Source organism: Urocitellus parryii, chromosome 5 (genome assembly GCF_045843805.1).
Source record: "Urocitellus parryii isolate mUroPar1 chromosome 5, mUroPar1.hap1, whole genome shotgun sequence".
In the NCBI taxonomy this organism is placed as follows: domain Eukaryota; kingdom Metazoa; phylum Chordata; class Mammalia; order Rodentia; family Sciuridae; genus Urocitellus; species Urocitellus parryii.
The window spans coordinates 51,315,422-51,333,082 of NC_135535.1; the positions used below are offsets into that span (position 1 = coordinate 51,315,422).

Consider the following 17,661-nt stretch of genomic DNA (forward strand, 5'->3'; position numbering starts at 1 on the left):
TCTGTCTCCTTGCATGTTTAATTTTCCTTTTACCTTCAAGACTGTGCAAGTACCCTCTTCTCTAGGAGGTCTTCTTAGAACCCAGCCTGCATTAAGGGGCTTTTCTGTGGGTCCCAAAATATACTGTGCATGTCCCTACCAGGACATTCATCCCTCTCTAATTCTCAACACTCATTCTCAATACTCCCCTGTTAGTTTGTGAGTTTTTCAAGAACAGGGCTGTCTTTTCACTTGCTTTTCTATCCTCTGTGTCTGTGCAGTGCATACATCAGACACTTAGTAAATGTATTTTGAATGAATAAATGAAAACACAGTTTCAAATATGAGATTTCTTCTTTGGATTTCCTGTTTCTATCTTATCAAATCATCATGTTCTGCCTTACATTATGACGGTTTAGATGCTTGTCATTTGACTAGTTCCAAATGCTCTGTGAGGGATGAGGTTGTATTTTGTTTTTCTTGTAGTTTCTAGGTCAGTATCCTGGATATAATGAATACTTAATAAATCTTTGTTCAATGAGTGAATGAGTTAATGAACAAATAAATGAAGCTGCAAACATAATGGATGAGCATGAATCACACAAGGAAAGGAAGCATAATGGACTGGAAAATAAAGGGTAGAATTTTCAAACTAAACAAAGTTGATCTGTAATGCCTCCAGTACAGTATATCTAAATTTTTATTATGTGAAAATAACTGTTGTTACATTTTTATTTGAGTAGATAAATTATAAACATTACTCTAAATGAAAGTTATTTTTCCTTAACAATAAAAAGGATGGAAACAAAGCCTGATTCAGCTCCTGGGTGGATCTTCCCACAAAAAGATACACCCTATGTTTCATAAAAAATAGCTGACTGTTTATAACACATAATATATTCCTTCCCTTCTTTAAAAAGCCAAAATGTCTTAAATCCAAGATTTCTTAAATACCATTTTTCTTTATATACCTACAAAAAAAAATATAGAATGTTTCTAAGTGTCCTTTGCTGGGAAGAAGTAAACAGAAAAAAAAAAGCATTCTGGAAATGGAAAATATCCTTACAATAAAATAGATAACTGTTATCATCAATACCAAATCCAACTGCTGCAGAAGAGCCTCGCACAGAGGAAATTGAATTAAAAGCAAATTTAGTCCCTCTTTTTCTCTCAACAAAAACTAAATCACATGGATAGTTCTCAGTATTTGATTAGAACAACCTGTAGAGGGCGTTCTTGCACCAGGAGCCATAAAGAGTTGAGAATTACTAAGGGGGAAAATCTTCAATCAAAACAATACTTCCCTAGTCAAAGAAAATGTCTGTTGTGTTGTGAAATTATCTCTAACTGAGTGACACTGGCATTACTGTGTTAAAGTGCTTCAAATATTGCCTAATGTATTACTATATTATATAAATGAATATTCACTGCAACAAAGAGTAATGAATTGTTGGACAAGAGCTAAATATTTTAAAGGAAGAATGGCTTTGAAGCTTTGGATGCAAAGAGACCTAATACTTATCAGAATAAGGTAGTGGCTAAGAATGGGCTTTGGAATCAGATGCTTGGGATTTGCATCCTGACTGTCGAACTGGATATCCACAGTCAACTTACTAGACTTTAGGAACCTTGAGAATAATAACAGAATGTACTTTGAAGAGGTGAGAGAATTAAGTAAGCATTGAAAAGTTTTTTTTAAATTAAGATACCGCAAGTTTATATTACTCAAGAGTTCTTGTCTAATTCTTTTGCCCCCTCCCCATTTTGTCCTATCAATTGGATAAGGGACATATTTCACAACTGAAAAGGTACATTCTGTTCTTTTTCCTAATGTCCCATAGCCTAATGTTTATTTAACTTAATTTATGCACATGTCCAGCTTCTTCTCTATGGTTTCTGTTTGCTTTTCCCTTTTGAGGTACCCATTCTCTACAAAGGACTGAGTGAAACACCACGCCCAACCCCAGACACAGGATCCTTGAGGCATTTGTCTCAGCATCTGGGTACTAAAGAACAAAGAGAAGTAAACAAAGCATTGTCTTGAAAACTTTCTAAGTTTCTGAAAAACCTTTTGCTTCTGTGTTCTTTGCACATCCAGGGAATTGGGCAAGAGGCATAAATCCTTCGTGCTGTGATTCCACTGGATAGGTGATGCTGTTGGCCACTGCCTGCCAAGTACACTTCCTCAAGCACAGCAGAGCCTTGGTGTTAATCCCCAATTGCCTGGTTTTTCAGTACCTGAACACCCGCCTCCCATTTTTAAAACCATCGCCAAAATGTGAAAATAATCACGACTTCCAGGGATCAGGTATAGCTATCATCCAGGACCTAGGGAACTCTTCTAGGTACTGCTGGGTTATCAGGAAGACAAATCTCCACACCTGTTGGGTGTCGCTCAAGTGCAGAAAGAAAGTCCTAAACCCAGCTGAGCGCCTGCGATCAACACCACTGGACAGTCAAGACTCAAGTGTTAACTGGAAGGGATTCAGAGAAGACTGTGTTTGGAAAACGAGGGAGGAGAGAGTGAAGAGAGAATAGAGAGGGAATATACTGTCGGAGAGGGAGAGAGGGTAGAATCTGTGCCTTCAGTTAGCAAAGGGTAAAAAGCCCATTTCTCGGCTCATCCCACTCCCCCACCCCCATGCCTCTCTGACCAGAAGAGGGGACGCGTGACGTCCCAGGGGTCCCTTTGAGTGTGCTTCTCCTTGGGCGTCTGGACCACCCGCGCCTTGGTGAGCTCTCCACCAGGCGCTCCGCAGCGTTAACGCGGACTCCAGGGTCCCCCGCCGCCCCGCCCCCCGCGGCCCGCAGCGCCCCCCGGCGGCGACAGGCTCGACCTCGCAGACCCCCACTTCTGGCTTGTGCCTCGCTCTGGCCAGCCCTTTCTGCTCTTCCTCTTCCACCGTATTTGACCCTCAGACTGTTGGCGTGGCCGGGCGTGCTGGCATCTCCGGCTTTGCCAGCCTTGCGTCCCTGCCTTCTCCTCTGGGCTGGCGCCCCCTCCTCCTGTGCGGCTTGCGCCCGCTCATCCCCTCCTTTCCCCTCCCTTCTCATCGCCTCCTTCCCAGGCTTACTCTCACCGGAGCCGGGAGGCTCCACGTCCAGCAGCTCCGGGTGAGGGCTGAAGCCGAGCTAAGAACTTAAGGACCGCAGGTCGGGTAGGTGCTGCAGGAGTTCGCCACCCGCGAGGAGGTCCGAAGCAGCATGACCCGGAGAAGCGCCTTCCCTGCCTCTGCGCTGCGGCTCTGGAGCATCCTCCCGTGCCTGCTGGTGCTGAGGGCGGAGGCCGGGCAGCCGCGGGAGGAGAGCCTATACCTGTGGATCGATGCGCACCAGGCAAGAGTGCTCATAGGTAAGGGCCCCTTCCCTGCCCGGTGTCCTCACTCTCTCCACGAAAGGAGGAATACCTGCACTTAATATGTTTAAAACTTAATGTCCAAGGGCTATCGCTACCCACCGCCCCCACCTCCGTTCCATTTTTTTTTTCCATCTGAATGCTAATACTTTTCTCTCAAGAAACGAAGGTGGAGCAAGTGATCTGATCATGCAGCTGGTAGTTACAGTCCTACGTTTTTAGGTGCGTCCAGAGTTTGTATCAATTAACTCCATGTCCATTTCCCCCGCCCTGAAAACATGTGTCTGTTCCCATCATCCTTAAGCACGTATAGAGGAAAAGTAATCTCAGTAGGGTTTTGGGTACCAAAGTCAGGTGCTTTGTGGCAAGAAGTGACCCGTAGTAATTCTTTGGTTTTCTTTTTGTATGAAACTTCTGATTTGTATTCTTTCAAGTCCACCTAGTTTGATAGTTTTTGCTTATTATTTAAAAAAACAGGATTTGAAGAAGATATCCTGATTGTTTCCGAGGGGAAAATGGCCCCCTTTACACATGATTTCAGAAAAGCACAACAGAGAATGCCAGCTATTCCTGTCAATATCCATTCCATGAATTTTACCTGGCAAGCTGCAGGGCAGGTAAGTTCTGATAACCAGAAAGTGTGGGAGAAAAAAAAAACGCCCTTTAATATTTCTACTACCTGATGGTAAATAGGAATGATATTATAAAGTGTGTAGTATGGTACATTTCACTTTAAAGAGTATTTTCTCATTTGGTCGCCAAAATAGATGATTCCCATTTATTTAAATATTTTAAGTTGTCACATAAATTGGAGATTCTCAAAATAAAGGGACAAGCAATGCCCCCGAGCTTACTATTTTAATACCACACGTTGTCTTTAGACTGCTAGAAATATAAAGACCTCAAATACTAGCATCACTATGTCTCTCTGTCCATTGTCATTAAAATTTAACATAATATATAAAACACTCATTGTTTCTTAGCATGTGCTGATCATTTGGACATTGTTTATACTTTACAGAAAAACTGAAGGTCTACATAAGTATTTTTGACACAGTGCATGTTAAAAAGCTGATGTGCTAAATGTTTTTCACTGGAATGTGAATGCTTTATATTTCTGGTAGGAGTTCATAGACTGAAAAGGTGTCAGTTACATAAGAATGTTATAAAACACTTCAGCCTATTGATTTTTAAAGTTGCTATTTAAATACTTTCCTGTGGAAAAAAAACTGCAGTCTATTTTTATGAAGCATTCCTTTTATTCCTTAGCACCTGAGTTTTGTCTTTTGTGTGTTACTTTTTATACATTTTTCAGTATAATACAAATGGCCTCTTATTTTGGAAAGAAAGGGAGAATAAAAATGCTATGGGAGTTTAATTTCTGTAGTACAATTGGAGAATATACTCTAGAGGACAAATGGCAAGTAATAAATTCTTTTGCTCATTAGTTGGTAAAATGTGCCTACTATGAAAATCATTGTAGTTATAATTAAAATCACATTTTAGGTCTTTTTATTCTAGAATTACTGGAGTGGCTATTTTCAAGAAGAATAGGATTGAAAGAACATTTTATAAAAAGTAACTATTTTAAATTGAAAAACCACTTTGGTTTCTTGTAATTGCCTGTTGTAGTATGGGCATGATCAATTTAGCTTTTTTCCTTCAAGTTTGTCCTCTCTTTTAAATAAATTCTTCTAAAATAGATCAAATCTAGACTGTTCAATGCTTTCATTGCTATGTGGTTAAAAAATAATAATGATGCTTTGGATCCACTGACATTCATAACGGGAAGATCATGTATTCTAGTACTCCATTGTGCAGATAAATTCACTGAGGCTTCTATTGTTCTACAGGGATAATGTTCCTTTTCTCCCTGAAATTCCCTCTTTAGAGATACTCTTTGGGCAATTAATTTTGTAATATTGTGAAATTAATAATAAATCAAGGAATGATCTTTCATTATCTTCTTTTCTTTTTATCTGAATCTGTTTACTTATGGTTGACCACTTGACAGATGGGCTTAGTATTAATTCTATGTTTTAAAGAAAGACATTTGAATCTTTATGAATCTTTCTGAACCATTAGAAGGTATCTTGAACTGCACCCCATTAGCTGAAGATTTTTGGTAACTACAGGAGAGGCGAACAATGCCAGGAGCTCTCTCTCTCCTTCCTTCCTTCCTTCCTTCCTTCCTTCCTTCCTTCCTTCCTTCCTTCCTTTCTTCTTCTTCCTTTTGCATATGAGTTGGTCTTCTGAAGAATGGAATTGGAGGCAAAGGCTTCAATTCCATGTTCAATTCCCCTATTGCTTTATAGCAGTATATGTTAGCAAATATGGGCATATTGTTGAATATAAAATGGATTGGCTTATTAAACAGCCTCAGGAATATGTTTTGTGGAGGATTAGGGAAATAGTGAAACTGGCATAAAGATGAACCTTCTATCATTTCCCCCTCCTGCTTAGGTCTTGATCATCCAGATGCATTATCTAATTTGGCAGGACAATGTTAGCACCTCAATTAAGTTACTGTTCATTATGCTCTGGAAAAGGTTACCTCAGGTAACTACCTGAAATCTGGTGTCTCTTTTCTTTATAGGTGTGTGGGGGGATGATCTACACAATGTCCAACAACAACATGTTTAAAATATTATTTAAATATGATTAATTTTACTCACTAAAGTTGTGTGATTCCAGAACTTTAAGTTTTCGAACGCAAGGACATTTTGAAGATGGGAAAAATAATGACTTCAATACCAATTAAATAGTTTGAAAGGCATCTATGGCTAAAGCCAAACCACATCAAAACATTTACATGGAAAATGAAAAGTTCTTTCCATTACATAGTTACTTCATTCAAATAATATCAAACACTTAGGTGTTTCAGTAATACATAAACAAAACACATACCTGATTAATGAAATTTTAAACTTTGTAGTTAAGTGTTTTAGCAACATGAACAAAGTTAAAGTAACTTTAGGATGGAAGACCTAGTAGAGGCAATAAAGTGTAACCTACTTTCTATAAATTATTAGTGTGGTAAACAAAAGTGTTCTTGGAGCTATATAAAATACATTGCATGGTCTACTTTAGACAGATGCAAATAAAAATTATAGTGAGGTTCCTTTCCCCACATCAAGTTGGTCCATTCTTTTAAAAGTTTGTGGGGTGTTTTGTTTTGTTTTTGGTATTTGGAGTTTGTCCATACTCATATGTTGCTGATGTTTTGATGTTTGTGTTAGCTTTTTTTGCAGGGCAAATCGAACTGAATGGCAAAAGGCTTGACATGAATCCTTTGAATGGGAAATTTTATTTCCATAATTCATTCTCAGTAAATAGTCATAAACATGGTCCAGAAATGTTTCTTATCTTTATTTATTTTTATTTTTTAAAAAAATTTTTTTAGTTGTAGTTGGACACAATAACTTTATTTTATTTATTTAATTTTTAAAAAAATTTTTTTTAGTATTTATTTTTTAGTTCTCGGCAGACACAACATCTTTGTTGGTATGTGGTGCTGAGGATCAACCCGGGCCACAAGCATGCCAGGGGAGCGCGCTACCGCTTGAGCCACATCCCCAGCCCATATTTTATTTATTTTTATGTAGTGCTGAGGATTGAACTCAGTGCCTCGCACGTGCTAGGCGAGTGCTCTACCACTGAGCCATAACCCCAGCCCTCTTTCTTTTTTACTTTTTAAAATATTTTTTAAGTTTTAGATGGACACAATACCTTTATTTATTTATTTTTACGTGGTTCTGAGGATTGAACCCACTGCCTCATTTGTGTGAGGCAAGCATTCCACCACTGAGCCACAACCCCAGCCCCCTTATCTTTCTTTTTATACAAGTAAAAGCATGGACATAACCTAGAAGTCCAGCAATAGTAGCAGAACAAAATGAAGCAATAATAAGTATATTCTAAGCCTCCGTTTGAGGCCATGGGAAAGATATTCATGACTAATTAAGAAGTCTGCAACATAGCATCTTCTGGTTTATTCCATTGTGAAATAGGTTGGTAGAGACAGGAAAAAAAACATCCGATTCTCCAAAGTGTAAACATGGATTACAGGGGCTGGGGATGTGGCTCAAGTGGTAGTGCGTGCGCCTGGCATGCGTGCGGCCCGGGTTCGATTCTCAGCACCACATACAAACAAAGATGTTGTGTATGCCAAAAACTGAATAAATATTGAAATTCTCTCTCTCCTCTCTCTCTCTCTCTCTCTCTCTTATTAAAAAAAAAACATGGATTACATCGGCATCTATTATGTTTTTGTTCTTCCACAATGAGCATGCATTGGTGTATAATATTAAAAAAATTACATTAAGATATGTAAAAATCATGTGTTTAGAATTGTATGATGTTCTAAATTATAAATATTTCATTCATGTTTATTATCTGGCATCATTTTCCCACTACACCTCACTCAACAAAATGATAAAAACAATTGGTTGCTGGGTGTAATCTATCTCTGGATATCAAAGAACTCATTCATGTGCATCTGATTCTCACCAATTGTTTCTTCTTTCTTTCTTTTTTTTTTTTTTGAGGTCTCCCAAAACTCTTTTTTATAATGCTTTCCTGCCTGAAATCATCCTACCTGATCCCTCTCTCTTTCCCTAAAATTCTTGTTTTCCTGGCCTCCATTTTATCTCCTATATAAAATGCTCATTTTCTGGTATGCCTCTTTTCCAGGCTTTTAGTTGAGAGAAGATTTTCCACTGAAGAGGCCACAGCTTAAAGGACTTTCAGTCATTAAGGGGAAATTTTCTTTATTATTGCATGTAACTTTTTAATAGTTAATATTTTTCGATGAGGCATACTTTTTTTTCCCCTAAATTTGAGACAGGCAGGGGCCATGAGCAACCATTTTGGTTCTCTAAATTAGGTACTAATTAAACATTTTATTTGGAAAATAACACTTCCTAAACCCAATGGTTTTTGAGTAAAAATTTAATGAGAGGTTTTGTTAGAAAAATCTGAATTCTAACATTAAGACAACACTACTGATTTCCATATGAACCAGTTTGGTGTAAGGCCAAAAGGTTTTATTTATATAGCTCTTATAAATAGATCTTCATTTATAAAGATCATACAGACTTGATCTTAATAACTGTAATATGTTCAATTACCTGCAAAAAAACATGCTAAGATACTATGAATCTGGTAGCAAGTTAACAAGGCATCTCTTTTGATGTTGCCCTTTTTTAACAGTGGTGATAGATTTATGCTGAGCCATCTGTACTAGGTTTCTAATCTCTTTGTGACCAAAGGCCTGGATTTCTGAGATGGATGGCAAAGGTTGGGGTGAAATTGGTAACTGCGGAATAGGAATTCTCTGGGCAAAGATAACCAACAAATATTAACTTCAAATCCAACACTTGGATTACTAGGCAGGCTCTAGCCATCTGTACCACCAGGTTGAGATTTTAGAGTAAACTTTTGTCATGTATAGTGTATAGAATTCCTACAACCACTAGAAGTCAGTGGTGTAGCTTTGTTTTTATCGGTTTCAAGATGTTCATAATCCACTTGAATCAAACCATGTAATATGATGTATTAAGAACTATGTAATGTTATGAACGACCAATAAAAATAAAAAAAAAATAAAAAAAAAGATGTTTAAAAACAAGACTTTAATGTGTTGCTATGGCTATAGGAGAGGAAGAGGAAAATTTAGCTGCCTTGGCAATGCATGTATTGTAGAAGAACTGACTTTATTGAATTAAACTGCAGTAATATGCTCCTTTGTTTTTCTGGATGACCACCAAAAGTAGAAAATATTAAATACATTGAAGATGTAGTGTATCAAGTGAAACATTTTCTAACGTGTAAAGCTAATTATAAATTAATCCATGACCTTCACTAGCTCCCTTTCAATTAGAAAAAAAAAATCTTGAATTACAGAAAACTGCCAGAAATGATAACAATAAAAATAAAACATCAAGTATAAAGAACATTTGAGAACTTTGCCTGGATAGTGGTTCCTTTGTGAATGATAATAGTCAGTACCTCCCCAGTGTAGCAGGAAAATGAGAAAAGTACCATTGGCTAAAAAGGAAATTAAAAAACAGGCCATTTTTTGACAACTGACTCACTTTTTTTTTGCATTTTTTAAAAAACAGAATTGCTTTATTGACATGTTGTGTAATGTCAACTAGATAATCCAATCTCATCATCAAAATACCCCTACAGTCCCAAATAGCTTGTTTTTTCAATATGGCGTTTGATATAATGGTCCCATTAAATTTTGGCTACAGGGGCTGGGGATGTGGCTCAAGCAGTGGCGCGCTCGCCTGGCATGCGTGCGGCCCGGGTTCGATCCTCAGCACCACATACAAACAAAGATGTTGTGTCCGCCGAGAACTAAAAAATAAATATTAAAATTCTCTCTCTCTCTCTCTCTCACTCTCTCTTTAAAAAAAAAATTGGCTACAGTTTGTCTTCTTTTGCTTCCCATTGGACTGCTTGAGTTCAGGGGACCTGTATTTAAAATGTTCTTTCCTTCCTTTCTCCTTTGACACAAATCAAGAGTAACAATTCAGGGTGAATTTTAATTCAAGTACTTCCTCTCTATCTTCAAAGGAGCTGCCAAATACCCTTTCCAATCTGAAGTTGTGGTAATACTGAGTTCTGTTATTTAAAGCCCTGAATAGGTACTGTCCACATTTTTTTCCTAATGAAGTTTTGATTGTTTGGATAGTTATAGCCCAAGTGGTTTCATACCTTTGCCCTTTTGGGGTTTGCCATCATACCTCAGTGTGGTTTCATGCCACCAAATGAAGGACATACCTTGTTTCTGACCCCTGGTCATGGTTTCCGAGTGGGAATGTGAATATGTTTACATGCTGTGGGCATGATTTTTTAAAGGAGGGACTCATGTCAAAAGGATAGCTTTAAACTTTTCGTGTTTTGATTCTGCTCTACTGTGGTATTTTGCATTGTGGTGTTGTGGACATGCCACTAGGGATCAAAGAGTAATTCTGCAGAGAGCCCATTTCATTTAGCAAAGCAGGCATGTGCCAGCCATCTGTTCTATTTGCTGATAGAAAACAGCGGTTAGTTTCTCAAACTTTTGCCAGAAAAAAAAAAAAAGGCTTTATTGCTTAGAGGAGATGAGTTACAAGGCACCTTGTAAGCCACATCTGGTTCTATAGCGATTTACATGGTATAAATGTAAACTTTGTTATGTCTTCCTTCCATGGTGGTGTAAAAGTGTGTAAACAAACCCACTAGTGTCCTCTCTGCTTATTCCTGACTTTAAATTACTCACACAAATAAAAGTCTTTAAAATGGTTGTGGTGAAGCAGAAAGGCATGATATCCAATAAGGCATTTTGTTTTGGATTATACTCATTTAGCTTAACTGTCCTTGGTAAATAAAATGGACATTTTGAGGGAACAATTTGGTGGGGGAGATTAAGAGTTTAGTGAAAATGTCCTTCACTCTGTTGCTGGAGCTCTGGAGGAGGTTGTGAGATCGGGCTTCTTTTCTGTAATAATCCAGCCAACTGGCTATAGTTACATGGGAGTGACTTGGTTCCATTCCCATGGACCCTGGTAGATGGGAGTTGTTCTCCCATGCGGCGATTCTGACTCAAGTCCTCCATCAACAAACATGGAGCAAGACACAGAGCATACAAAAAGGAATAAACCCAGCGCTGCCCAGAGGATGCTCATAGCCGAGGAAACAAATACTCATCACACTCACCCAAATGAGGTTGGAAAGTGCAGGACTAACTGAGAGCACAAAGAAAGCCACTCTTTCTCCTCCTGAGGGAGGATGGGTGCCAGGGGTGCTTCACTGAGCTCTCTGAGCAGGTTATGTTCAAATTAATTCTGGAAGGATGAGTTAGATCAGCCAGGGAAGAAACTACCTCCCACAGAGAGGGCTCAGGATGTCCAGATACATGGTCTAGGTGACGAAGAAAGACCTGGAATCTCAACTGACAGGAAATGGGAACCCAAGGAAGGGGAGATCAGGGTCCAACCATGGAGGAAGGGTCTGGAGGCAGAGAAGTGGAAGTAGAAACAACTCAGCAGGGGTTATTTCTTCTCTGCAGTGAAGAGATTGGACTCAACCCCTTGCAGGCTTATCCTAGGGATGTGTTGAGTTGATCCTTGATTATGTGTTGGGCAGACAGTGGCTTCTTCTTTTTTTTTTTTTTTAAAAAAAAAAGAGAGAGGAGAGAGAGAGAGAGAGAGAGAGAGAGAGAGAGAGAGAGAGAGAATTTTTAATATTTAGTTTTTAGTTCTCGGCGGACACAACATCTTTGTTGGTATGTGGTGCTGAGGATCGAACCCGGGCCACACGCATGCCAGGCCAGCACACGCTACCGCTTGAGCCACATCCCCAGCCCTGGACAGTGGCTTCTCCACAGCCTTCATTTAGCTCTTTTTCTTACTAAGCTTTTAGAAGGGTTTATGATGATTTTCTTCCCTCCTCTCCCTCCTCCTCCTCCTTTTTCTCCTCCTTCTCCTCCTTCTTCCTCTCTCTGTCTCTCTCTGATTAGAATATGACAGTATAAAAAATAGCTTTCTCTGAGTATGTAGAACAAAAAAAATCAATCTAATTTTCTAATGAAGTCTAGAATTTGAATGTAACATAAAAGGGAGCTTAAAGAAGGAAAAACAGTATGTTAGTTTTTTTTTTTTTTTAAAAAAAAAAAACATTTACTTAACTTCTCTTTTCAATTCCCACACTACTTTTTGAAGAACTGAGGAAAGTACAATAGAAGTATGGAAATTCAGCTTAACAGGTTCTCCTTCAGTTTAAAGAATGAGAAGTTGAACACTGGCCCTGGATTTATTTAATAAGCCTGCTTTTTTTTCAAGTATTTGATTTTCTTTTAAAATTTATTAATATTTAAAATCCCGAAGTCCCAGGACAATTGCTGTTCTTCTGTGTTTTTTTCAGCTAGGCACATGGATGTTTATCCTTCTGAGCTATACATTTATCTTCTTGTGGGATTTTTTTTTTTTAAAGAGAGAATGAGAGAGGAGAGAGAGAGAGAGAGAGAAAGAATTTTTAATATTTATTTTTTAGTTCTCGGCGGACACAACATCTTTGTTGGTATGTGGTGCTGAGGATCGAACCCGGGTCGCACGCATGCCAGGCGAGCGCGCTACCGCTTGAGCCACATCCCCAGCCCTCTTCTTGTGGGATTTTATGGATAAATGTGATGAAAAAATATTGGAAATTGTCAGGCATCCTTAAAAACCCATTCACCTGAATAAAATCTCACAGGGCAGCTGTGTGTTAAGGGCCTGGGACAAAGGGACACTTTAGTGGGTAAGTGTTTCAGTTGGCAACATGAGAACAGTCTTGCATTGCCACTCTTGGCCAGAACTTAGATCTTGCCCTGGAATTAAAACGTGATTAAGAACCATTCTTTGCCCTTAAGAAAATTAGCAGCTAATTGGAAAGACAGAACTATAAACATATTATCTTAATAATTTGGGGGGTGTGATATTATGGAAGCCCTGAGGTATTCCCAGGCTAGTGTGAGAACACAGGCAAGTATCTCCTGAGCTGAGTCTGACTGTTGAGCTAGCCAAGCAACAATGGGGAGGACAGCATGGCCTTTAGGGAAAGGAAACAGCACAGAGACCAGATGTCTGATTGTCTGGGTCACTGGTATTTGGTGTGTCTTAAAAGGAGGGTACAGCATCACAAGTGGAGAGGTAGGCAGCACAACTAGGTCCCAGAGGGTACTGTTCACCATGCAAAAGCCTGTGGGACTTGTTCCATTGATAATGGTAGGTCAGTCACTGAAAAGTGTAAAGTGGAGGATGGCAAAGTCAGAATTACGTCCTCAGATCATCCTTCTGGCAAGTAGAGGAGATCTCAACTAAAAGGAGAGAAATCTGGGATCACAAACGAAGAGGAGGGAAATAGGAGCAATTTTTAGGAGATAGAATCTGAAAGTCTTGGTGCTAGGAATAGGGAGTGACTCATTTCCTCTGCTTTGCCTCACTCCGTGGCCCTGTTAGCCTTTTTTTTCCTCTACCTCTGCTGTACGTAAGGATAAAGAAACTACTTGATTATCTTTGGTTTTGTTTGACTCTCCCATTCTATGTCAGCTCCTGTAAGCAAGTACTCTGTCCTGTTCACCCTATATCTCCATGTGCTGGACAGCTCCTGGCTCCTAGGAGGCAGTTGATAACTCTTGGCCTAATGCATAAATAAACGGGGCAGGCCCATTATTATTCCTGTTGGACAGATAAGGCAACTGAGGCACTGAGGAGTGAAGACCACGCTGCTGGTAAGTGGTGAAGCTCGGATCAAACCTAGGCAGTTGGGGTCCAGAGCCGTTGTTCTAAGTGCTCCAGGAACACAGAGAAAGAAGCAGCTAATTTTGGCGGGGGCCATAAAGGGAGGCTTCCCTCGGGGAGTATCTGTGACATTGGAACTGGGACTTGAAGGATGTTCATGAATTGTTTAATCAGCTGAGATGGGAGGAAGGCATGAGGAGAAGGACTGGCAGAGGCAGAGAGAGCAGTTGTGGAAGTGCTTTGTGGGAGAGGTCAGTGGTGCCTGGGGCGGGGGCTGGGCATGTAGAAGGGAAAACACTAGAAGCTGGATATAGGGGAGATAAGGACTTGAGGGGCTGGACATGTGGTGAAGTCCAGATGAAAAACCACTAGAGCTTGTGGAGAGGTCACTTAACCATTTGAGCACCCATGCTTTATATGAAATGTGGTTTGGGTTCCTTCTAAATTTTTTCCAAATTCTAAAATGCTACAATTCTAGCTCAAAAGAAAACATGTTAAATTATTGGACATTAATGATACTATCTTCTTACGAAATGTAAGATCTGTCTCTAGATTTTAAAAATCAAGACACAAAGATTTATTTCCCCCAAATGTATTTTTAAAATATCTTTATTTTGTTTATTCATTTCTATGTGCTGCTGAGGATCGAACCCAGTGCCTCACATCTGCGAGGCAAGCGCTCTGCCACTGAGCCACAACCCCAGCCCCCCCATACATATATTTTGTATAGCTTTGGGGATATCTTCTCACTCGAAAAAAATAATAATTCTGAGAATATTTATCAATGCCTACTATGCCATCGTTCATAAAAATACAAATTTTAATTGAAGTTAACTGCCTCCAAGAGATCATCAGCTGGGGAAGAAGAATGCTTATTAAGCATCAATAAGGCTATCATAATAACTGGGATAAGTTCCCAAGGCCAACACAGACCAGGTTTTACATTGCACATGGGGATCTAGCCAAAGGATAGGTGAGAGCCAAAAGCCAACCCACATTTCACTTCTCTGGTCTTTATACCCTGGCACAGAGGGGCTGCTTTTACTTAATTTGTAAAGAGGCTTCATATGGACTAGCTGTGGCTCTCACAAATGCCCTAAGGAGTGGGCTGGGGATGTGGCTCAAGCGGTAGCGTGCTCGCCTGGCATGCGTGCGGCCAGGGTTCCATCCTCAGCACCACATACAAACAAAGATGTTGTGTCCGCCGAAAACTAAAAATAAATAAATAAACATTAAAATTCTCTCTCTCTCTTAAAAAAAATGTCCTAAGGAAAGTGCTGTGAGAGCATAAATCCAGAGGATTTTGCCATTGTTCAGGTACATTGCACTTGCTTGGATGCTAGAGAAGATATTGGAGGTAACATCTGAGCTATATCTCAAAAGATACAGTATAGAGATACATTCTACCTCAGCAGAATGGGGCTGAGGTAGGCATTCTAGCTGGCTGTACCCAGTAACTCATAGGGAGGTTTGCAGAATGAGAGTCATTGGTGTCACTGGAGAATGACAATTATTGAAAATGGTTAGAGTTTATGGAACAGGAACTGAGGAATATGAACCTAAAAAGTAAGCTTAGGAAAGATGACAATAGCTTCAGTAAGCCATAGTTGAATTTATCTCATAGACAGTGGGGAACCATTGAAAGTTTAAAAGAAAGTAAGAATTGTGTGTGTGTGTGTGTGTGAGGGCTAACTTCTGTGGCTGATGGAGGTGGATGATGAGATGTCTGACTGAGGACTAGAAGCCAATTAGGAAGTTATTTGAGGGACCACAAAAAGGTAAGATGGGCCTGAACTAAGGAAGGCAATGGAGAGGGCGGGAGGGAGGGAGGACGGTGCAATTGACAAGGCTTATTGGATATGCACACGGGTGTTAATGGAAATGAGGTAGTTGAGAACAATGTAGATGGATGCATAGTGGTATCTTAGCTGAGAAAGTAATTATAGGAGCAAGAGCAGAACTGTTTAGGGTGCACTGATAATGAAGTCCATTTGAGATGGCAGAGTCTGATAGGCAGTTTAAAAAAATTTGAGTCTAGACCTAAGTCATGAATAGAAAAATATTGATTCTTGTCCTCCCTTCTTCCCTTCCTTCTTTTGACCTCAACCCAAATATTTATTAAGGTCTTATGTAATGCCAAAGTTTATCCGGAACACTAAAAAGACAAATGTAAATTGGATATAAAGCTTGCCCTCAAGGAGATTATTGCCCAAAGTGGAAACAGATATGACCCCCAAATAACTATGATACATGCATTATTTATAATTGCAATATGAACAAGCTACTATGAAAGTACTGAGGAAGGAGCTGTATTGGAAGAGGAGTGTGTACCTGATAGGGGCTTGGTGTCGTTCAGGATGTACCCCAAGGCCCATAACAGTAAGAGATGCACAACTGGAATAACTTTTGCTCTGCTTAACTTCATGGCTTGTGTGTACTTGAGATAATTGAGCCTAATGAATCCTGCCTTTCACTTGCCATCAGTTTTTTTGGAGATGGGTATGACAAATGTCACTGGGATAATAACTTATCCCAGTTATTATGATAGCCTTATTGATGCTTAATAAGCATTCTTCTTCCCCAGCTGATAATCTCTTGGAGGCAGTTAACTTCAATTAAAATTTGTATTTTTATGAACGATGGCATAGTAGGCATTGATAAATATTCTCAGAATTAATCAACTCTCACACATGACACATCTAAAACCACTCTTGAGGAAACTAGTTTGTAAGAGTTGAAGATAGCTTTGAATAAACTTATACTGTAGGGCTTGGTAGGATGCTTTGGGCTTCCAAGTAGTATTTCAGTATCATTCATGGATGTACCACTGGGGGAATTCACATCTGAAGTAGAATCCATGTGGGATACCTCATACTTAAGGCAATCCCCAGATGAATCCCAATAGTCTTGCAGAATTATTCTGGTATTTGATTTTTGTGTACTTAGTGAAGCCATTTGATTTCTACCCTTTGAAGGTTGCATTAATATTCCTATTGTCAGTTAGTACTTGATTAAGATTTGAGATTGTATTTATATTGCTGTCACTTACAGCACTAGCCAGCAGATGGCAATGTAAAAGTTACTTCAGGGAATTTCCCACCTTAATGTTTTTTGAAACTTCAGGTGCCATCTGTCTACCAGACCCATATGGGGTATTTTGCTCTTTATGTTACTTGTTTAAATAGACCATTAATATATTCACTGGAAGATAAATTTTCTGAAATCTGTGCCACCGATAACATTAAAACTCATGCCATGTTTGAGAACTCACTGTCAATAAAAGTGTGAATGATTTCATGACCTACTGACTATATATTTCTTTCTTTTAAACAATTGCTCAAATTCATGTAAGAGTCAAATTTCGGGTTATCTTCCCTCGTTCATTCAATAGATTCCTTGCCTTTTCTGGCTAGATATTTAAAAGATGCAGAATAGCAGGGTTTGAAGAGATGGCAGAGCTCATCCAACTCAATGACCCAGTCTTTCTCCAACGTATCCACAAATTATGGTTTCTTCGCCCCTGAATAATCATGTCCAGTGGCTAGAAACTTATTAAGGCAGGGTTTTAAATATATCTCATCGTGTTAACGATAGAGAGTTGCTCTTTGTAAGGAGGCACACTCCTGACTTCCCAGTGTAACTTGAATATCTGTGTACTCTATCAGTCTCTGGGCTCTCATTTGGAGAGTCCCACCTGCATTATCAAGATAGCTGACTTGTTTCCTTCATTTGCTCATGGAGGACCTCTGGTTCATTTACTTCTGTTCATTTCCCAGCCAAGATTAGCTCATTTTGAGTTCTAAGAAAGGCTCCACAGAGGCCATCCTGGACGGAAATACCTTGACCTGTGCTGCTGCCACGCTGCCACAAGTAAGAAGGCTGCTGTTCAGGTCCAAGTGCAATCTGTCCTTGCTCCAGGAGCTATGATCACCCAGAAGGCCACACTGGACTATATTCTCCATAGGTCATCTCAGGGTTTTATTGCAGCTTGGTATTCTGTGAAGAAATGGGGATGCTGCCCCTTTCCTCCAGTCTGGCATTGAACTGTGTCCCTTG

The 17,661-nt window shown here is 39.5% G+C and overlaps 1 protein-coding gene across 1 annotated transcript in view; it reads left to right on the forward strand.

The window, feature by feature from the left end:
• The first annotated feature begins 2,916 nt into the window (after positions 1-2,916).
• Wif1 (Wnt inhibitory factor 1) overlaps positions 2,917-17,661 on the forward strand; it is a 70,782-nt gene continuing 56,037 nt past the window's right edge. The window contains exons 1-2 of the mRNA XM_077799020.1: positions 2,917-3,331; positions 3,812-3,951. Of these exons, the coding sequence (XP_077655146.1) occupies positions 3,184-3,331; positions 3,812-3,951 (288 nt within the window). The 5' untranslated portion in view covers positions 2,917-3,183. The remainder of the gene's footprint in view (positions 3,332-3,811; positions 3,952-17,661) is intronic.